General features: G+C 36.9%; 1 protein-coding gene across 1 annotated transcript in view; it reads left to right on the top strand.

Moving 5' to 3' along the window:
• Rigi (RNA sensor RIG-I) overlaps positions 1-24,108 on the top strand; it is a 64,209-nt gene that overhangs the window by 1,955 nt on the left and 38,146 nt on the right. The window contains exon 2 of the mRNA XM_077797892.1: positions 19,830-19,964. Coding sequence (XP_077654018.1) covers positions 19,830-19,964 — 135 coding nt within the window. The remainder of the gene's footprint in view (positions 1-19,829; positions 19,965-24,108) is intronic.

Here is a 24,108-nt window from a genome sequence, read left to right as displayed (position 1 = left end):
TGAATGAATGGTGGTGTATGAGATAGGTAATTTTGGAGGAGGGACAGGTTTGCAGTAGAAGATGAAGGGTTCAGAGTTGGACATGCTGAAGTTGTGTGCTCTGGTTCATCCAAGAAGAGAGATTCATCAGATGGTGAACAGCATAGGTCTGCAGTTCAGGAAAAAAAAAATCTAGGCTTGGGGAGTCATTTGTATAGAGATTTTACTGAAACAGTGAAGAGTAGGTGAAATTGCCTTTTGGATAGTGAGTGAAAAGAACCTGGGACAGAATCCTGAGAAAGCCCATCCTTTATGAATAAACAAAGGAAGACAGAACTGGGAAAGAGCATCCACATATGTGGACATGGAGGTGTTATAGACTTGACCTTTTCTTTGACTTTGGCATTATAGCCATCTGTGGCCTCCCATGGCAATGGTTTCTGTGGAATGGTGATGGGTTGAAGGTGGACTAATTGTTAAGAGTAGACTAAGGAGGGGCTGGGGCTGTAGCTCAGTAGCAGAGCGCTTGCCTGGTCTGGGTGAGGCACTGGATTCCATCCTTAGCACCAATAAAAATAAACAAAATAAAGGAATTCTCTTCATCCACAGCTACAAAAAAAAAAAAAAAAAGAAGAAGAAGAAGAAGAAGACTAGAAATAAATAGCTAAGGGAAGAAATTAAATGTAGGCAGTTCTTTTGAAAACATGATTGTACTTAAAAATTACAATGGAGGCAGTGCTTTGTAGCATGTTCACACAGATCCAGACCCTACAATTTGTATACATTGTGATTCCAATAAAAAGAGAACAAAAAGGGTAAAAATAAATGGAAAAAATTGAAGGAATTTTTTTTCTAAGAAAGAAGCAGTGTGTAGTAAATGAGTTTATTGAGGAGGAGTCAAGTCTCAATAAATACTGGTAGGATTTTTATAATTCTAGACGAAGAAATAATATAAACATTTGGGAAAAATCCAGTAGGGTAACTTGGGTCTCTTACAAGGGAACCAGTTTAAGTTAGTCTCTTACTTCTCTATAACTCTCATGAAACTATACAATAAAACTGCAGAATTTTGAGAATAAAAGTCTCCCCAAATTTTGTATCCAGTCAGGTTTTTAGGTTGTGTATGCAAGAAAATGTTGTATATGTGGGATCTCATATACATTTCTTATGAAAATTACCCATTGCAAATGATTAAGAACTGAAAAAATTAGTAATAACTCAATAAAGGGAGATCTTAGAGTTCAAGAATTGGTGATGAATGATGAAGCCCAGCAGGTGGAGTTCATGTTGAATAACTGTAAATCTGACTACAAAAGTAAATGCAACATCAGAACATTTTTTTTTAAACAAAAAAGATTTTTGTTTAAAAGAAAAAAATCTTTAAAGTCAAGAAATTTGGGAATTATAAGACATTTTTGCTAAATCAGATTAAATGATCTATTTTAGAAAATTGATTTAATAGCTATATAATCAATTTCATATCCTATAGAGACTCTCTCCCAATGCTTAAGGAACTTTGTCAAATTGAAAAGGATAATGATTTTTAAAATAATTATTTGGATTAAAATCTTTACCATTAGTAAGGAACTATGGAAAGTAATCAGAATGAAATTTCTTGCCTCTAAAGGAGAAGATTGAAAAGATACCATTGTACTCTTCTATGATTTTAAAAATGATGTCTGAAAGGGTAAAGATAATGGTACATTAATTTAAACATGATTATATGTTTCATCCTAGAAAAGAAAAAAGGAAAAAAAGCATTTAGTAACTGAAACTAACGAGGAAACAGTAAAGGGAAATATAAAACAAGGCAGCGACTGAAGACATCAGCCATGGCTATGTGATGGGGCAGATGTGTCTATGAAATGGGTCTATGAGCAGAATTCAGGTCTTTGTTGTCTGCCAGAGACCCGGTTCCTAAAGTCAAGAAACATCAAAAATAAGATAAAGATACCTTAAGTAGGGCAGGGGTTGTGGCTCAGTAGTTGCTCTCCTAACACGTGTGAGGCCCTGGGTTTGATCCTCAGCACCATATAAATAAATAAAATAAAGGTATTGTGTCCACTTACAACTAAAAAAATATTTTTTAAAAAAGATACCTTAAATAAATGAAAATGAAAAGAAATCAGGAGATGCCGTTTTAATACTAAAAACCATCATCACACAGGCAGAAGGTACTAAAGGGAAAAAGGTTACCTAATTCACAGCGAAGATATGGCACATCTAAATCTTTGTGTACCAAAATAGAAGAAAAAAAATCTTTAAAGTCAAGAAATTGGGGAATTATAAGACATTTTTGCTAAATCAGATTAAATGATCTATTTTAGAAAATTGATTTAATAGCTATATAATCAATTTCATATCCTATAGAGACTATGTCTTACTCTCCCAATGCTTAAGGAACTTTGTCAAATTGATGCTACATTATAGATAAATCTTTAATAAATTCCCCAAAGCATAGCTTTATTAAATCTCTAATTTACAGACTTTGTGACTATAGGGAAATGTCTTAACTCCTCCTCTCTGACTCAGTTTCTTCCTCTATCAGATAAGAACAGCAATCACATTCAGAGGTTTTTGAGAATTAAAGTACATGGCACTAAATAACTGTTAGGTATTATTCTATTTTCCAGAAATTTATTATGGAACTTTCAAAAAATTACCATATACATTTTCAAAATAACTTCTAACAAAAAGAAAATCAAGCCAGTTACAGCCACTTTCACAAGAATAGCAGACAGCCCATATAATACATATTTTTGAGCTATACCTAATCTTCTAGTTAGATTTGTAGGTATTTCAAAACAATAACACAAATGAATTAATGAATTTGACTCAAGTAACTACAAAACAAGAGCATAAATAAATAAATAAATAAATAAATAAAACAACTAAATAACCAGAAAACCTCAAAGAAAGCAGAAGAGACAAAATTTCCCCAAATTATTGGAACTAAGGAAGAGTTCATTCAGTGTCATTGCAACAGATGTTTAATGAACAGGAAATTTGTTTTTTAAAAAATACAGTGATCAAAGAAGATAACAAACAAAATCATTAAAAAATGTTTGGTCTGTTTTTGTTTCTGTTTTGCAAAGACTATGAAGATTGAGCAAATTCAGGGTTGTGGAGGGAGTTGAGCAATAGGTAACAACATTTAAAAAAATTTTTAAATTGCTTTTTGTAGTTGTTGATAGACCTTTTTATTTAATTTATTTATTTATATGTGATGCTGAGAATTGAACCCAGTACCTCACAAGTGCCAGATAAGTATGCTACCGCTGAGCCTCAGCCCTAGCCCCTAGGTAACAACATTGAGAAGTATGTACTGTTCAACTGAAATTATACTTTTAGGAATTTATTCTAAGGAAAACTTTAAAGCAAGAAAAGTCAGATATCTGTACTAGATTTACCTATTACAAAGAATAGATTAAATAAGTGTTTTTATGTGATATAATACCATACAGCCACTAAAAATTGATGTAAATCCATATTTATTGATGGGAAATGACATCTATTACCTATTAATGAGTGAAGGAAAGTACGTTTATAGATGCCTATTTATTTTAAACTACGTATAATTTGTACATATAATTAGAAGAAGGTGTTTTCTGGAATATTACATGGGTTTGATTCTATGTGGTGTGATTTCAGAGGGTTTTTTTTTTACTTCTTCATGCTTTTCACAAAGTGCTTAAAATGTTTACATTGACACTGTGTTAAAAGACAGATAGCAATGTTCTCCCTCATTTGTGGAAACAAATAAGTCAGTCTTGTAGAAATATGGATGGAATAGTGGTCTCCAGAGATGGGGAAGTGGGCGGACAGACAGAAATGAAGAGGGACTTCTAGGCCTGGGAAATGTACTGGGGCAGGGGGAGGAGTGAAGGGTGAAAGAATGATGGCTGAACGTGGTCAGTACATGACACATGCATGTATGGAGCTAGCACAGTGAATCCCATTTATCTGTACAATTCATATGGTAATAACTTGAAGTCCAATTTAGGAGATGTTAGTGTTGTTGGAGAGGAGGAATATCTTTGACAGATATTAAGGACATTTAGTGTAGGGGAAGTAAGTGATAGGCGTCATTAAACAAACACACAAAGAGGAATTGCTTCTGTTTCCAAGATTCTCCAGTTACCATGAGACTCCACGTTATCTGGAGAGTTTTGGCAGATAATGTGCACCTGCTAGACCCTAGCTTATTACACAGATTTCTAAAAGAAATTCAGTTCATGGACTTTGCAACTCATAAAGTAGAAGGATACCCTCAGACCTTACTGTATAGGAATCTTCTTGTACATTTTATGAATCACTGCTTATCTGTCTAGATAAAGTGTTGATGAACTCAAAAGCATATTTGGTTGAAAATCAGTTTACAACAGGTAAATTTGTCTTTCTGGTACTGAAGATGAAGCTTTTGCTTAAAAATATTATTTTAATTAAACAGTGAATTGCAGCGTGCCAATGGATAACTATTCAGTTTATGTAGTCTATAAGTCTAAAAAATAAAAGCAAAACAGTACCATCTGTCATGATACATCCAGGAAAATTGATTATTTTTGTATGTATATGAAATGGATATACATTTAGCTTTACCTTTATAAATGTTTATGATTAAACATTTAGTGTTTAAAAAAAAGAAAAAAAATGTTATTTGGAAAAAATACATGATATAAAAACTTATTTCTTATAGTACCAAACTTAAAATAAATGAATTTAGCACAAAATGTGCCAAAGTAATATGAAGGAAACTAGTCTGAAGAGAGTAAGATTTGAGGGAGGCTCCAGTCAGAATGGCAACTATAAAGTATACAAATAATAACTAATGTTGCTGAGGATGTGAGGGAAAAGATACACTCATGCATTGTTGGTGGGACTGAAAATTAGTGCAAACAAGCAGGAAAGCAGTATGGAGATTCCTCAAAAAACTAGGGGTGGAACTACCATAAGATCCAGCTATCCTACTACTCAGTATTTATCCAAAAGGACTAAAATCACCATAGTACAGTGACACAGCTACATCAATGTTTATAGCAGCACAATTCACAGTAGCCAAACTAGGGAACCAACCTAGGTGCCCTTTGATGGGAAATGACATCTATTACCTATTAATGAGTGAAGGAAAGCATGTTTATAGATGCCTATTAGACGAATGGCTAAAGAAAATGTGGTACATATACACAATGGAGTATTACTCAGCCATAAAGAAGAATGAGATTATGGCATTTGTTGGTAAATGGATGGAATTGGACACTATCATACTAAGTGAACTAAGCCAGACTCAGAAAGTCAAAGGTTGAATGTTTTCTCTGACATATGGAAGCTAGTCCAAAATAAAGGGAAGAAAGAGAGAGAGATAAAGGGGGGATTCCATAAAAATAGAAGAAAGATCAATGGACTAGATGAAGAGGGTTGAGGGGGAGGGAGAAGGGACAGGATAAGGGAAGTACAGGGTGCCGCAGTCTGGCTGGGCACAATTCAGGAGCCACTTGTCAAAAGAAACAAACTTTATTTTTAGAACTACAAATGCCAAGCAAAACAGCTCCTCAGGAAAAACCCTCAGAGCCCAACTGCCACTACCGGCTTCCACAAGCCTCTCCCCCCACACCAATCACCACCTCCCACAATCCTCCTGCTCTTGAGGCCGATTGGCTAGGTCGCATGGGCGGAGCCAAAGAAGTCCCCCAATGAGCAGTTCCGTAGTCTGAAGGGCAGGGAAACAGCCCAATGAACATCACCGCAGAGGAGCCAATCAGCTAGATGTTGCTGGGGCCACTGTGAGCCAATCATCAGCCGGCAGCTTGAAGTTTGCTGGCAGCTGGAATTTTGCTGGGGCCCCTTTGGCTGTGGCTCTCAACATCTCCCCCTCTCTGTTTAAACAACAAGCATGTGGCTTAGGGACCGTGCCTGCCTTAGGTTGTCCAATACTACATATGGTCCTTACCCGTCTTCGGATGAGCTGACCTCAGGGCGTCAGCCTCCTGTCTTAGGTTGGTACCATTGTAATTGGATCTTACCCGTCATTGACTACCGGTCCAGTATACAGCCACACCTGTGGAGAGGTACCAGCGGGGGGGTGAGGTTCTTTGCCTCACCTCTGTTGGCCCCCAAATAGCTGAACGATCATGACAAGCAGAAGGGAGGAAGATACCAAGCCAATCTACAGCTCTTGTTGGAAAAATTGTACCACCGATGACATCATCAGCAAAAATACTCCAACACTACCACAAGACGCTGCACCAACAGATAGTTCACAATGCATACAAGTGAGTTTACAATGCATACAAGTGACACATAGTTTAGGCAAGTTCTGTAAGTGGTTCAGTGATGGCTATTGCAGAAACTGTAGATTAGTTTTATCTTTGTCTTCACCGGCACAGGGATGAAGATAGGAATTCTGGCAATAATGGCTAAAGAAAAAATTATATAACATTCTAGAAGGTACTAAAAGAAAACAATTTTCTTAACAATTTACATTATCTTCACCGGCACTGGGATGAAGATAGGAATTTTGGCAATAATGGTTAATATTAATAATTGTGTAACATTCTAGAAGGCACTAAAAGAAAACAATTTTCTTAACAATTTACATTATCTTGAAAAGAATTATTAAATATAATGAAAAGGATAGGTAAAGGAAACAAACAGATCTGTTAACCTCCTTTTTTGTTTATATATTAAAATAATTCTTAACAGTTATTTACCCAATTTAAATTAAACCATTTAAATCACGTGAATAAAAAAAAAATTTTGGATCCATTTTTTTTTTATGAGCGCTCATCATATATGATATATGGACATATGTACATTCAAACATATAACACAAAACACAAGTGTGCACACATAATATAATACATACAACACATAACATAATAGTAAAGGCCTTATAACTTTTTACAGGTGAAATCTCCATTGCAATGTTTAAAAACTCTATAGTCAAAAAAAAAAAATAGAACTGATCAGCAAAACATTAACCTAGGTCTGTATGAGCTCAAAAAACAAAATAGAACTTCATGATATGGGAAAGGGCAATAATAAAACAGATATTGAAAAAAGCATCCTGGTTCTGTCGCAGATGTAAGGATAGCCAAATTGGAGTTTTGGATATCAGCTGTTATTGATTTGAGCCAAATCATCTTCTTTTTGGTCTGTAGAATTCGCTTTAGTTAATCTCTCTGGAATCCAAATTGGCTGCTGTTCTCCCTGTGGAAACACACAAGCAGACCCCCGACTCCAGACAATCACTGGGTCAGGATTTTAGTTAATCTTTCCGGAATCCAAATCGGATGCTGTTCTTCCTGTGGAAACATATAAACAGGCCCCTGACTCCAGACAATCACTGGGTCAGGACCTTGGTTAATCTCTCTGGAATCCAAATCGGCTGCTGTTCTTCCTGTGGAAACACACAAACAGACCCCTGACTCCAGACAATTACTGGGTCAGGACCTTTCCATTGTCCTGTTAGAATATCTTTCCAAAGTACCTTGGGCTTATGTACATTTTTTGGACACATATGCCTTTCTGCAGCACTAAGTCCTGATGAATCCAAATTTAAAAAGTTTAGAGTAAAAAGGGTTATTTTAAGTTTATCTTTGGGGAATATATACCCCTTCCCAATTCCGTCTTTTTGCTTTAATAAGTACATTTTAATAGTTTGATGAGCTCTTTCAACTATGCCTTGTCCCTGTGGATTGTATGGGATTCCTGTTATATGAGTAATGCCAAATGATGAGCAAAATTGTTTAAAAGAAGTAGACGTATAACCAGGGGCACTATCTGTTTTTAACTGTTTTGGAATGCCCACAGTGGCAAAATTTTGTAAGCAATGAGCTATAACATCTTTAGTTTTTTCTCCGGTATGAAGGGAGCCCATCAAAAATCCAGAAGAAGTATCAACTGTAACATGCAAATATTTTAATTTTCCAAATTCTGGCAATTGTGTGACGTCCATCTGCCAAATATGATTAGGTATCAATCCTCTAGGATTGACTCCAAGATTAACTTGTGGTAAAAAGGTCACACAATTTTGACATTGTTTTATTATTTGTCTAGCTTGTTCCTTAGTTATTTTAAAACGCTTTTGTAAAGTATTAGCATTGACATGGAACCTTTTATGAAAATTTATAGCTTCTTCTAGTATAGAGAAAATATGTACGTCATGTGTAGTTTTATCTGCTAAATCATTGCCCAAACTAAGGGCTCCAGGCAATCCTGTATGTGCCCTGATATGTCCTATAAAGAATGGATCTTTTCTGTCCCAGATTAAACTTTGTATAGTGGAAAACAAAGAGAAAACAGTAGAAGAAGGCAAAATCCTACCAGCATCTTCAAGGGATACTATAGCATTAACTATCTACTGACTATCAGAAAATAAATTAAATACAGAATCTTTAAACATCACAAAAGTTTGTAATACTGCATTAAGCTCTACCTTTTGAGCTGATTGTTTGGGTACTAAAAATGTAAAAGTTTGATCAGGGGTAACTATTGCTGCTGTACCATTATTTGACCCATCAGTGAATATATTTGGAGCATTCATGATAGGTGTTTTTCTTGTCATTTTTGGAAAAATTACAGGATGCAATGACCAAAAAGACAATAAAAGATTAGATGGTAAGTGGTTATCAAATGAAACATTAGATTTGCACATGATTATTGCCCAAGTATTTAACTCATTAGCTAATTCATCAATTTGATTCATAGTATATGGAGTAATAATTTTATTAGGAGAAATTCCAAACACTGCCTTTGCTGTTTTTATTCCTTTGAGTATTAATTGTCCTACAGCCTCAGGATACCTAGTAAGAATAGTGTTAGGAGAATAAGATAAATGTATCCATAATAATGGACCTTCTTGCCAAAATACTCCTGTAGGAATATTTTTTGTTGATAGTACAATAAATAATAAAAGCAAACTTATATCAATTCTATCCAAATGCATATTTTCCATATATGTTTCAATGATTTTTAATGCCTTTCTTGCTTCAGGCGTCAACATTCGGGGTGAATTTGGATCTGATGGACCTTTTAGGATATCAAATAAAGGTCCCAATTCTCCTGTTGGAATACCTAGATAAGGCCTTATCCAATTTATGTCTCCTACTAACTTTTGAAAGTCATTAAGTGATTTGAGTTGATCTACTCGTATTTGAATTTTTGGTGGACGGACCATGGTTGAGGATAATAGAACTCCCAAATAATTAATTGGAAAATTTAATTGTACTTTATCTATTGCTATCTCTAGATTATAATTTTTTAATAAGTTTGTAAGTGTGGCATAACATTCTAGCAATGTGTTTTTAGCTTTGTGTGCTAATAATATGTCATCCATATAGTGAAATATTTGTAGCTCAGGATTTTGATTTCTAAGTGGCTGGATTACTTTGTTAACATAAATTTGACACATAGTTGGGCTGTTAGCCATCCCTTGAGGGAGTACTTTCCATTCATATCTCTGATCAGGACCTTCATGATTTAGTGCAGGGATAGTAAATGCAAAACGTGGACTATCCTCAGGATGAATTGGAATTGAAAAAAAACAATCTTTAATATCTATAACTAAAACATACCAAGTTTTTGGCAAAGCAGACAACTGAGGAATCCCCGATTGAGCAGGTCCCATAATGACCATTTCATTATTAATGGCTCTTAAATCTTGCAATAATCTCCATTTACCAGATTTCTTTTTGATGACAAAAATGGGAGTATTATGGGGAGATACAGAAGGTTGTATATGTCCTTCCACTAATTGTTGTTTGACCAGATCATGGGCTACTTGTATCTTTTCTTTAGTCAAGGGCCACTGAGGAACCCATACTGGTCTTTCTGATTTCCAGGTAATTTTTATTGTCTCAGTGGCCCTTTGTGAAAATCCAACCCATGTCTGTCTGTTCCTTGATTTATTTGTATTGGTGCTGCTATGCCTTGTTCTTGTTTTTCTAATCTTTTTCCTTTCCTAAAACCTTGTCTAGCCATAATAGTGGGTGCATTTTGATTGATATTATTTGTTAATGTCAAACCTAATTGGTCTAAGACATCTCGTCCCCATAAATTTACAGGAAGATGATCCAATACATATGGCTGTATAGTCCCTTCACATCCTTCAGGATCCTTCCAATCTAATACCATTGCACTTTTATCGGGATTATTCGCCACTCCTAGGCCTCGAAGCGTTTGAGTGGCTTGTTGTAATGGCCAATGTTTTGGCCATTCTTGGACGAGAGATAATGCTAAGGTCTGCACCTGTATCCAGTAGCCCATTAAATTCATGTCCTTGAATATTTAGTTTTAGCATGGGGCGAGAATCTAGATTTAAAGAAAGCATAGCCCAATCTACACCTGTGGAGCCTAATCCCTTGGAACCTCTTTCTACAGCATGACTGGAAAATTTATCATGTAGGCTTGGTATTATTAGTAACTGTGCTATTCTATCTCCTGGTGAAATTACTGATATACCCTTTGGAGAACTGGCTATAATTTTTATTTCACCTTCATAATTGGGATCAATTACCCCAGGACTTATCAAAAGTCCTTTTAGAGTAGAAGAGCTGCGTCCCAATAATAAGCCTACTGTTCCTTTGGGAAGAGGTCCTTTCGCCCCTGTGGGAATGATTTGAACTCCCATCTCTGGAGTTAGTACTGCTCTGGCGGAGGCGAAGATGTCCAACCCTGCGCTCCCTCTGGCTTGTCTGATGAGGGATCTGATGTCCTGGGCACTACCCTGATGGGGTTGCTGGGGTTGCTGGGTTCCTCCAGTGCTCCGTATATTTGTGGTTTGGGGCCCTGGAGCATTGGGGCCCCCTGTCCATTTTTTGGCAACGGAGCCCAATGCCTTTGTCCACGATATTGTGGATAAACACCTTGTCCTTGTTCGTTTTTTGATAATGGAGTACCCTCTATGGTGGTTTGAGAACGGCATTCATTAGCCCAATATAATGGAGTACCCTCTATGGTGGTTTGAGAACGGCATTCATTAGCCCAATATAATGGAGTACCCTCTATGGTGGTTTGAGAACGGCATTCATTAGCCCAATGTCTCCCTCTACGGCATCGTGGGCAAATACCCGGTATTCTACTCCTTTGATACCTAGTTTTGTTAAACCCTCCTCCTATGGGGCAATTCCTTTTAAAATGTCCTGTTTGTTCACAATTGTAGCATGTTCTTGGCCTGGAATCTAAAGCCTGTTTTACTGCAGCTGCCACAATTTGCCCTTGTTCATTAATGTCTCTGGCATCTAAAGCCTGTTTTACTGCAGCTGCCACAATTTGCCCTTGTTCATTAATGTCTCTGGCATCTAAAGCCTGTTTTACTGCAGCTGCCATGACTTGCTCTTGTTCATTAATGTCTCTACATAATTTAATATATGTGTTTAAATCTTCCTGTTTCCATGGTCTAATGATATCTCTGCACCAATGATTCGCTTGGTCATAAGCCAGTTGTTTTATTAATGGCATTGCTTGTTCTGTATTCCCAAAAACTCTGGTAGCTGTTTGAATAAGCCTATCTACAAATTCAGCATAAGGTTCACTAGCTCCTTGTATTATCTTAGATAATTGACCTTGTAAACCTCCATGTCCTTGTAAAGTCTTCCATGCCTTAAGTGCATCTACAGCAATTTGTGAGTATACACCAGGATCATATGCAAGTTGTTGCTGCCGATCCTCATAAGGTCCCTTTCCTAACAACATATCTAGATTTCTCTGAGGATAACCAGCTGCTGCATTTCGCCTAGCCGTCTCCTTGCAGAATTCCTCATTGGCAACCTTCCATAACAGGTATTGTCCTCCAGTTAACACAGCTTTACAAATATTAGCCCAATCTGCTGGTGTCATGTTTAAGTTGGTAATGGATTCGACCAAGCTTACAGTGAAGGGTGCTTGAGGACCATAGGTTGTTACAGCCTCTTTTAGCTCCTTCACTGATTTGAAATTTAAACCCTGGTAAATTCGCTGCCCTCCTACCTCAAATACAGGGCATACTTGAGATCCTGTCTCAGGATCCCAACTATCAACTGCGGGGGTTGGGAGTCTCTTAGCATATGGAGGTGGTGCTGTTGATTGGACACTTATGCCCTCTGGTGATAGAATGCTGTTAGTAGCAGTCTCCTGTAGAGGTGGTGCTGTTGGTTGGACACTTTCGCTCTCTGATAGAAAGGTGTTATTAGCAGTCTCCTGTTGTAACTTTTCCCCTGATGGCTTTTTCTGCTTTAAACTTCCTTCTTCTATCTCACTAGCTTGAAAGACCTTCTCTTGTTCTTGAATCTTTTCCTCATTTTGACTAACTTGAGAGACCTCTTTTACTTGAATCAATATGTCTTCTCCTTCCTCTACCTTTGTCTGATCTGAAGGCTTTGGACTAAGCAAACTAGATACGTTCGTCCACAATGGCAATGTGCCAACTGGCAGAGTCCCTGGGTTGTTCTTTTCTATTCTTTTTAAATCCTCACCATGATGGTTCCATTGTGATATATCTAACAACTCCTCCTTAAAAAGCCATGGGCTATATTTTTGTATTATATCAACATATGCCCTGACTGCTCTTGATTTTATTGGGAAGCCTCCTTGCTCTAACAATTTACTTAACACTCTTTCGGTTTGTTTTTTACTAATTGCTGATCCCGTATTTCTACTATAATACAACCCAGCAAGATAACACCAAACCAAACCGAGACAGAATGAAATAAAGTTGGAACAACACAAAATCATTATAGCCTTTCTATCCTCCTGACATGTCCATCCGTCCTTTCTCCCTATCTGTTCCTCACACGCAAATAGTTTTTCCTCAGTTGTGAGCGGTTTTTCTTCCGTCTCACTCATCTCCAGGGACTGAAATGTCCATCCGACCTTTCTCCCTATCTGTTCCTCAGATGTGAGCGGTTTTCCTTCTGTCTCACTCATCTCCAGGGACAAGCAACTTAAAACAAAAATGAAGCAAAACAAAAGAGGAAACTTAGAATGGCTACCCATCCTCTCGCCCTGCCCTCAGGGGCGAGCAGTTTACTTACCCTCAGTCGCTCCCTGTACGGGCCACCAAATGCCGCAGTCTGGCTGGGCACAATTCAGGAGCCACTTGTCAAAAGAAACAAACTTTATTTTTAGAACTACCAACGCCAAGCAAAACAGCTCCTCAGGAAAAACCCTCAGAGCCCAACTGCCACCACCGGCTTCCACAAGCCTCTCCCCCCACACCAATCACCACCTCCCACAATCCTCCTGCTCTTGAGGCCGATTGGCTAGGTCGCGTGGGCGGAGCCAAAGAAGTCCCCCAATGAGCAGTTCCGTAGTCTGAAGGGCAGGGAAACAGCCCAATGAACATCACCGCAGAGGAGCCAATCAGCTAGATGTTGCTGGGGCCGCTGTGAGCCAATCATCAGCCGGCAGCTTGAAGTTTGCTGGCAGCTGGAAGTTTGCTGGGGCCCCTTTGGCTGTGGCTCTCAACAACAGGGAATGAATCTAGGGTAACTTTTCTAAGTACATATATGAATGTACCACAGTGAATCTCACCATCATGTATATCCAAAGCACTAAACAACAATGACAACAAAAAACTAAAATAGCAGTAAAGTACAGTAAGGGAACAGGAAGAGGGAGGAGGGGAGGGAAAGGGGAAGTACTGATATGATTGAGAGCAAATTATATTTCATGCCTTTAAAGTTATGTCAGAATGAACCCCAGTGTTATGTATAACTAAATAAAACCCATAAAGGAGAAGGAGAAGGAGAGGAGAGAAGGAGAGAAGGAGAAGGAATATTTGCATGAGGGAGGGGCTGCCCATGCTTCCACATGGGGTACTGCAGGTTTGTAAGCATGTTTGTTCTTCCTGTGCTAATGTATAGTTGTAAAGCAATAACAAAAAAATATTCAAAGGTAAGTTTAAAAGGCTAATTGAAAAATACTGTATTAATGCTCTTGAATAGGCATAATATTAATATTGTCAAAATGGCCATACTACCAAAAGCAGTATGCAGATTCAATATGATTCCAATTAAAATCCCAATGTCATTATAAAAATAGAGAGAGCAATCATGAAATTCATTTGGAAAAATAAGAGACCCAGAATAGCCAGAGCAATCCTTAGCAAGAAGAGTGAAGCAGGAAGCATCACAATACCAGACCTTAAACTATACTACACACAAAGCTATAGTAACAAAAATGACATGGTATTGGCACCAAAGTAGACATGTAGACCAATGGTACAGAATAGAAGACACAGAGACAAACCCACATAAATACAGTTGTCTCATACTAGACAAAGGTGCCAAAAACATAAAATTGGAGAAAAGATAGCCTCTTCAACAAATGTTGCTTGGACAAGTGGAAATCCATATGCAGTGAAATGAAAATAAACCCCTATCTCTCACCATGCATAAACTCGACTCAAAGTGGATCAAGGACCTAGGAATTAGACCAGAGACCCTGTACCTAATACAGGAGAAATTGGGCCCAATTTTTGTCACATTGGATTAGGTCCCAACTTCCTTAACAATACTCTTAAAGTGCAAGAAATAAAATCAAGAATTAATAAATGGGATGGACTCAAACTAAAAAGCTTATTCTCAGCAAAAGAAACAATCAGTGAGGTAAAGAGAGAACCTACATTTTGGGAGCAAATTTTTGCCACACACACGTCAGATAAGAGCACTAATCTCCAGGATGTATAAGGAACTCAAAAATCTTAACACGAAAAAAACAAACAACCCAATCAATAAATGGGCTAAGGAGCTGAACAGACACTTTTTAGAAGAAGATATACATTCAATCAACAAATATATGAAAAAATGTTCAACATCTCTAGTAATTAAAGAAATGCAAATCAAAACTACTCTAAGATTTCATTTCATGCCAGTCAGAATGGCAGTTATCAAGAATACAGACAACAATAAGTGTTAGTGAGGGTGTGGGGGAAAAGCCACACTGATACATTGCTGGTGGGACTGCAGATTGGTGCAACCAATCTGTAAAGCAGTATGGAGATTCCTTAGAAAACTTGGAATGGAACCATCATTTGAGCCAGCTATCCCATTCCTCGGTCTATACCCAAAGGACTTAAAATCAGCATAGCATAGTAATGCAGCCATATCAATGTTCATAGCAGCTCTGTTCATTGTGGAACCAACCTAGATGCTCTTCAGTAGATGAATGGATAAAGAAACTGGTATATATACACAATGGAATATTACTCAGCATTAAAAGATAATAAAATTATGGCATTTGCAGGTAAATGGATGGAGTTGGAGAATATCATGCTAAGTGAAGGAAGCCAATCCCCAAACACCAAAGGCCGAATGTTCTCTCTGATAAGTGGATGCTGATCCTTAAGGGGGCGTGGGGAGGCATGGTAAAATGGAGCAACTTTGATTGGGCAAGGAGAGGGAGGGTTGGGGAGGGTGCATGGGAGCAGGAAAGATGGTGGAATGAGATGGTCATCATTACCCTAGGTACATGTGTGACTGCACAGATGGTGCAATGCTACATCATGTACAACCATAGAAATGAAAAGTTGTGCTGCAATTGTGTACAATGAATCAAAATGCATTCTACTGTAATATATATACCTAATTAAAGTAAATAAATTAATTAAAAAAGAAGAATACTATGTTAAATACTTTTTTAAAATTTTTGAATGGAAAAGGTATAGTTGAGGTCTTTCAATGCCCTCCCTACAAGCTAATGTAGTTAAAAAGTTGGTGTACCGGGCTACAAGTGTAGCTCAGTTATAGAATATGTGCCTCATGTTTATGAGGTCCTGGCTTAAAAAATTTTTGGTTATATCTTCTCTATTCATGTCTCTGTGTTTTATTATGCACATATTTATCCATAAGTCTTTTGCTTTCCTCTCTTTTTCTAAGTCCTATTTTATCATTAATATATTCTGTGCTGTATTCCCTCCCTATTCCCCTGCTCTTTTGAAGGCTTTAGATTCTGTTGGTGAACTTCAATTGTGAGAATTACATTCTGTTAGATATTGGGGCCAGTTAGCAGCAGGAACAGTCTTTAGCAAAGTACAAGTAAACAGTACAATTTACCTGGAAAGGCCTCTGCTGGGCCTAGGATAAATCTGGACCTCTGCTGATACCCAGTGAATCAGTAATGGCTGGTGGAGTGTCTGAGGGAAGACTGAGCAGCAGTGAGCAAGAATACAGCTGTAAGCACTGAGATTAAGAATAGGATGAACTGACTGGAAAGAAGGGTGGAGTTGTAGACCCAGGGAAGCTGGGATAAGTGATGAGATAGGTCACAATTTTTTTTTAATTTTACTGCAATAAACCAAACATTTAATTTAATTCAGAATAAGAGATAAGGAATAACTCTTCAATAAAATATATAAAATTGTACAATGTACCCTTTCAAAGGGATTAAAGTGTACTGGGGGAAGGGAAATGGACATCAAGGTGAAACACCACCTGCATATCTATACCGCCTGTTTGACAACATCATTTTTAGGAAGTTAAAGGATGGCTTTACCCTCTGCCCCCAAAATGTTAAAAAGTGTGGAAACTTTTACTAATAAGTTTAGCACATACAATAGGTACACACACAGGGAAAGCATGATTTTTTTTCCTTCCTGGTTCTACTAATTATTCAAGAATATTTCACATGTAGGTAAGATATTTGTTTTTTTTAAGCAGAAAATTACTACACTTTCTTACCCCCCCCCAAAAAAAAAATCATCTTTGCACTGTGTGAGTTGATGTACCTAGTATTTCATAGTAATCATCAATGCCTTCTGTACTCTTTAATTTTTTGCTCTCTGATGACCCGAAATGGAGTTAAATAGCACAGCACTGAGAGAAGTTAGGAAGTATTTATTTCTGTTTTCTACCTTGCCCTGGGGTGGTTTCAGGATTACTCTCACCACCTTTTTTTCAAGCTTATGAAAAATAAATGATAAAGCCAACAATATGGAGAAGGAGGAAAATAGAGTCAAATATGGTAGCATCTCACAAGCTTTTTCTTATGCATATGAAATGCAAATGTGTTATAATACCTCATTTATTTGCCAGAAGCTTTCCATTATCTACTTCCTGTGTGCATCCTAATTCTAGTATTTGATTTCCATAAGCAGAAGTCAACTCAGCCTATCAAGACCACCAAATTCGCACCAATTTGCAAATAACCTGTCTCCCGCTTTAAGAAAACACAACAAATGGATTTACAGTCTCTTTAAGGTGACATATGTTTATAAATTTTGCATGTTCATAAATTTTGCCTTTCAAAATAATTTGAATTTTTACATTTACTGTATAAAGATCTTATATTTTATCATATATATGTGTGTGTATATATATATATTCATACATTAAAACTGCCAGAGCCAATTTTCGTGAAAGGAGAAGGGGACATTTAGGATATGACGCCGAGTAAACAGGACGTGGTGCCTCCCATCTAAAGAAGAAATTGGAACTAGGACTTGGGGCCCTTGGGCCTAGACACTTTGGACGGTGCCTGAAATTTCGTTGTAGGAGGACTGGGTTGGTCGCCTTCTTTGAGAGAGGTGAATCCTTTTAAACGAATATCCATCCTGGATTCTACGCGGTGTCCCACTGGCGTGGCGTGGCATAGAGTCGGATGGGCAGGAGGGGAAGAGAAGGTCTTTGGAAAAGGTAGGAGGCTCCGGATAGGGACACTGCTTGCAGGGGCGAGTTGATGGGGAAAGGGAGACCGAACCGGGAGGGGCAGCCTAGGTTTAGCTGCCATCTTCAGCTTTTCCAGTTCTGCCTCCTGCAGTCTTTTTGCCTTGGCCCTGCAGTTCTGGAACCAGCTTTTGACCTGGGTCTCTGAGGTTCAGAGAGCTGGAGAACTGCGCATGCTCTGATGGAGAGGCGCCAGGAGCTGGGATGTGGCGAAGAGGCTGGCCATTGGTCTTGTGTTTCCTCAGGGTGCAGGTGGTGGAGCTTCCCTCTAGACAGAGACGGGTCACCATTAAGAGTTGAACTGTGTTGCTCAAAAAGATGTTGAAGTCCTAATTCCCAGTACCTCAGAATGTGATCTTATTTAGAGATAAGATCTTTATAACTAGTTAGGATGAGGTCGTACTGCATTCAGGGATGGGCCCTTAGTCCCCTATGACTGGTGTTCCTGTAAGAAGTCAGTCTGTGAAGACACAGAGACAAAATGCCATGTGCAGACAAGAGGTAGATACATCCTACATGATGTGGCCACAAGCCAGGGAGAGGAGAAGGCAATATGAAGACAGAGGCAGAGATTGGAGGGAGTGAGATCACTAGAAGTCGGGCCTTTTGGTGGTGATGGGCCGCCAGAATCTGGAAGGAGCAAGAAATGCATTCTCCCCTAGAGCCTTTAGTGGAAATGTAACCCTACTGACACTTTGATTTTAAACTGATGACATTTAGAACTGTGAGAGAATAAATTTCAATCATCTTATGCTCCTGGTTTCTGGAAATTTATTATGCAGCCACAGGAAAATAAATACAAATGGCTAAATGAAAAAGACAATAAGAAACATTGACAAGGATATTTTGAAATTGGAATCTTCCTACATTGCTTGTGGGAAACAGTTGCAGTTCCCTACAATGTTAAAAATAGAGTTAGCATAAGACCTGAGAATCTCACACTTCCATGTATACCTAAGAAAAACAAATTTATATGTCTACACTAAAAATTGTGCCTGAGTGTTCATAGCCTCTCTATTCATAATGGCCAAAATGTGGCTACAGCCAAATGCCTGTTAACTGATGTGTGGATAAGCGTGGCAATAAAGTAGTGAATGATACATCCTACATGGATGAACCTTGAAGACATTATGCTAAGTGAAAGACGCCATAGCGACCACATGTCATGATTCCACTAACATGAAATGTCTGGAATAGGCAAATCCATGGAGAACCCAGTTGATTAGTGATTGCCTAAGACTGAAACAGGAGGAGGAGTGCAAAGTGACTGCTAGTAGTTAAAGGATTTTTTATAGCAATGAAAATGTACTAAAATTAGATAATAGTAATAGATTTATAACTTTAAAAAAACCATTAAATTTTATACTTAAAGAGTTAATTTTACTGTTGAGTTACCAAGACAGGTCACTTAATATCATAATTTTTAAGGCATTCTTTCGTCTGTTCTTTCAGTTTGCCTTTAATGAGTATCTATAATGTGCCAGATCCTCTTCTAATCTCTAAGAACATGATGGTTCACCAGCTTAGTCCCTTGGAACCTGTATTTTAGCAACTATAGAAAAAACGGAAACTTATTGAATGTGAGGTCATATGAAGGTGATGATGTGGCCCTATCCCTAGGTATGGAGTTAAGTGTGCAAAGTTAGAATGACCACCAGCAGGCTGGGAGATTGTGGCTAGCTGACCTGTTTCTTTTTAGTTTCTTTTCTTTCTCTTTTCTGCTGTATTTGCAACCCTCTTAGCAAAAACCTAGAAGGGTCATGAGAGTATCCCTGTTCATTTTGAACTGCTTCCGAGACCACCATAGCTGTTACTAAAGTCCTTGAGCAGTGCTATACTTGAACTCCTTTAGTCCAGCAGTTGCCTTAGCTTTTTGAACAGAAAGAAAGCCTTTGTTCTTCCATCTAACCTACTGCTATGTCTTCTTCTTTGTAATGGGGGAGTTTTTCAAACGTCTTAAGGAAACTCCCTTTTCTACAGATGTTTTCAGTCTTCCACACCAAACAAGAAGTTTCCATAGAAGATGGGAAGAGTGAGTTGGTACAGATGGGGTTAGTCAGCCTGGACAGGGAATCTGCTTTCCTGAAGTTCCTGCCTATGATGTGACTTGTTCGAGCCCCTGCCCCATTCAGGAAAATCTGGCAGCCCTCTTCTGGCTTTTCTTCCAGTAATTAGTAGTTCTGCAGTTTGATGTATTCTCGCTTCTGTTTGTAGATAAGATGCAGTGTATTCAAGCTGAGAAAAACAACAGGGGCCCGATGGAGGCTGCCTCACTTTTCCTACAGTTCCTTTTGGAACTCCAGGAGGAAGGCTGGTTCCGTGGCTTTTTGGATGCCTTAAACCAAGCAGGTGAGTTCATTCTTCTTACAAATCAGAGCTTATTTCTTTGTTTTGTCAGAATGCTATAAAAGTGAAGAGCTAATAATTTTGAGGTATTCAAAATACTATTTTCAGACTCATAACATACTTGTCTATCTGAAACATCCAAAGGAATCTACAGAGATTATTGTAACTAATGTGAGAGGTTAGCAAGGTCATTGGATGTAAGATCAATATACAAAACTAGTTGCATTTCTACCTGGTGGAAGCAAACAGAAATGAAATGCCATTTATAATAGTAATAAAAAGATGATGTATTGGGCAATAAATCTAACAAAATATTTGTAAAATCTGGATGGAGAAAATGATACAATGTTAGTGAGAAACATTATAGACATCCTAAGTAGAGAGGTACATCCCTGCACATGGAAAGTAAGACTTGATACCATTATAATGTCAGTTCACCTTATTTTTATCTGTATATTTAATGCAATTCTAATAAAAATCTTATATGCCTTTCCAATGGGCTTAACAAACTGATTTTAAGATCTATATGAAAGAATCATGATCTCAGAATAGTCAAGACACCTTTGCATAAGAATTAGGTAAATTGGCCTTTCCCTTCTGGGTGTTGAGATTTATTAAAAAGCTGGGCATGGTGGCATGCACCCATATTTTCAGCTATTCAAAATTATTGCTTGAATCCATGAGTTTGAGACCAGCCTAGGCAACATGGTGAGACCATCATCTCAAAAACAACAACAAAACTACAGAGTTTCTTACAGAGACCCACACATCTGATATTTTAAAGACCACTGGGAACAGAGGATCACTGGGAAATGGGGAACTATTCAATAAATAGCAGTTGACCATTATAATTGAGATAATGTTAAAAAACAAATACACCCTAACTTTCAGATCCACATAGATATAAATAAATTTGTATTTCTTACTTATGAATTTAAGAGAATTTAAAGACTTAAATATAACAGCCAATTTTTAAGCCATTTTAGAAAATAACAGAATAGTTTTCTTATATGAGGGCATGGCAGGATTTGTGAAACAAGATATTAAAGCATTAGCCATAAAAGAAAGCTTGGTAAATTTGATGAACTGTTCTTAATTTAATGTTTTCATAAGTCACTTAAAGAAAGTAAAAAAAAAAAAAACAAGTCACAAGGTGGGAGAGGATAATTGTAAAATATATACTTACCAAATAATATTTTAAAATCAATCAAGAAAAGGAAGAAAACACTTACTGACCAAAAGATGTGGACAGATATTTCAAAGAACAGGATGTATGAAAGGTGAATAAATAAATGAAAAGATTCTCAGCCCATTTAGCAATTAGGAAACTATAAATAGGAACCCACTGAAGCAGCATTTTTTTAACTACTCAACAGCAAACTTAAGTCCAACAGTGTGAAGGTGTGAAGAAGACATTTAATAATGGAAAATCTTAAATATTGCTTAAATATTGCTATATACATAAACAGACACAACTCTTTTGAAAAACAATTTGACATTGTCTGGTAGAATTCAACTGTCATTTTTCCCTTTTTCCAAGTTTTATTCTTTAGTTTATGCCCTAGAAAAATATACATTTCAGAATACACATACCATAATGTTTGTAGTATAATTGTTTGTAATAACAAAAGCAAGCAAACAAAACTGGAAGCAACCCCAATATCCTCATAGAGAAGAATGGAAAAGCAAGTTTTATAATGTTCACACAGTAGTCCATTAAACTACAATAAAAATGTGTGAACATACCTCTAGATGACAACTCAGAGAAATCTTAGAAATGCAATATTTAATTTTTTAAAAAGTCAGAGAAGCTTAAATGTCATAGGATATAATATTTATGACGTCCCAAACAAATTAAACTAAACATACATTGTTTAAGGAAGCAAACATATGTCATGTGACCATTCCCAAACAAACAAATCAGGAGTGATATATCAAATACACAATAGTGATTTCTTTGGTGAGGGGATAGAAAGCTGGGGAAGAGAAGGTATACACAAATGTTAAGATATTCTTGTTCTTAATATAAGTAGTGGGTTCACATGTGTACATTTTGGTGTGTTTTTTTATGTGTTACAAATATTCTATTACGTTATCAACCATTGCAAAGCTTTTTTAAAAAATATTTATTTTTTAATTGTAGTTGGACACAATACCTTTATTTTATTTATTGTTACGTGGTACTGAGGATCAAACCCAGGGCCTTGCCTATGATGGGCAAGCGCTTTACCAATGAGCCACAACCCCAGCCCTGTTGCATATCTTTTAAATTTCTATTTTTAGAGCTATGATATATTTCTCAGTCTTTCTTGTCCACACCTATAAAGTCAGTCTTACCCAGAGATATGAAAGACATCTTGGAAATCATCTGACCCAACCTCCCTCCTGTACATGAGGAAACTAAGGCCTTGAGAGAAGGTTTGCTCAGGGTCACACAGATAATTGGCATTTTTGCTAGAGTTAGAATGTAGGTCTACTGATGGCTTTCTGTTGGGGTAATTTGTTGCACTGAGATATTAGACTGTGAGAGTAGGCATTGAGTTTCAACACCAAATCAGCCACTTAACTATTTAAGGGATTTTAGCCAAGTTAGTTGCCTTTCTGATTCTCCAGTTTACTCATTTGTCAAAGAAACCAAAGGATAATTTTCTTTTTGTGTTGTAAACAATGAGTAAGAGACTCATATATGAAGAACCTAGCACAATGCATACAAAGAGGCACTAATCAAAATATAGCTGTTATACAATTATTATTTGCATTGTAGTAGAATGATTTAAAACTGGGCAAATTAAGGAAAACTTGTCATTACTACAGGAAAACAAATTCTGATGATGAGGTGTCTTCTATTACCCGTGTCCTCATATTGTAACACCAATATGTTAAATTAGCACAATGTTAAAAGCAAAACACACACTGTCCTTCCCTAGGTATTAGAATTCCTCAAGAGGCCCACATATATATAATCAGTATAATTGCAGTTCTTTTATGAAAATTGATGTGGTTTTATTTTTCAAAAAAATTTAGGTGAAAATGTTTAAATATTGGTTCCAATATTGTGAACTGAAACTTTTCTGCTTTTGTTTATAGGATTAAAAGTTGTTGACTTATTTTCTTTCATTTCCTAAACTTGCCCTAAAATTTCTCTAAATTTGTTACTGTAATATATGCCTATTTATTCCGAACAATTTAAATGGTACAGAAGGGTCAAGTGAGCCTCCTTCTGTTTACCTTCCCCACTACCTCTTATACAACCCTCTTCAGAGAAACCACTGTTTCTCCATTTGGGGGATATACCTAATCTAGGTTATTATGAGTTACTAAAACCCCTTATTAATTTATAAGTAAAAATGGCACTTCTAAATTCTACTTTAAAATAAAATGAGGTTTAGCAATAAAAATATAAGAACAAATAGGCAAGAAAAGAAACAAAAGTAAATTTGAACAGGAAGAAATAAAATATCTTTGTTTGCAGATGAGATGGTTTATGTAGAAAACTGTAACAATTTTAAAAGAACTGTTAAAACTGATAAATTCAGAGAATTTTCAGGGTACAATATCAATAACCCAAATCAGTTGCTTATCCATATATTATATAACAACCCAAAAAGTTATAAGAAAATAATTCCATTTATAATAGTACCAAAAATAATAAAATGCTTAGGAATAAACCTAACCAAGTAGGTGAAAGACTCATACCCTGAAAACTATAAAATATTGCTGAAAAAAAAAAAGAAAGAAGATAGAAATAAGTTGAAAGACAACCCATGTTCATGAATTAGAAGATGGTCTTAATTTTAGGGTATTGCTACTATCCAAAGTAATCTACTGATTCAATGCAACCCTTTCAGAATTCTAATGGCAGTTTTTTGCAGAAATAGGAAAATTTATTCTAAAATTCATGGAATCTCAAGACACCTTCAAATAGTTAAAATTGTGAAAAAAGAAAAACAAATGCATAAGACTTACATTTCCTGATTTTTGAAATATATTACAAAGCTATAGCAATCAAAACAGTGTGGAACTGGTTATGGAGACAAATACACCAATATCCCAGAAATAAACTCTACAGAGTATAATGGTCAAATGTTCTTTAACAAAGGTACCAATACTACGCAATGGAGAAAGCACAGTCTCTTTCATATATGGC

Source organism: Urocitellus parryii, chromosome 4 (genome assembly GCF_045843805.1).
Source record: "Urocitellus parryii isolate mUroPar1 chromosome 4, mUroPar1.hap1, whole genome shotgun sequence".
NCBI lineage: Eukaryota > Metazoa > Chordata > Mammalia > Rodentia > Sciuridae > Urocitellus > Urocitellus parryii.
The sequence above is the reverse complement of the archived record's forward strand: the minus strand, read 5'-3'. Positions and strand labels throughout refer to the sequence as shown.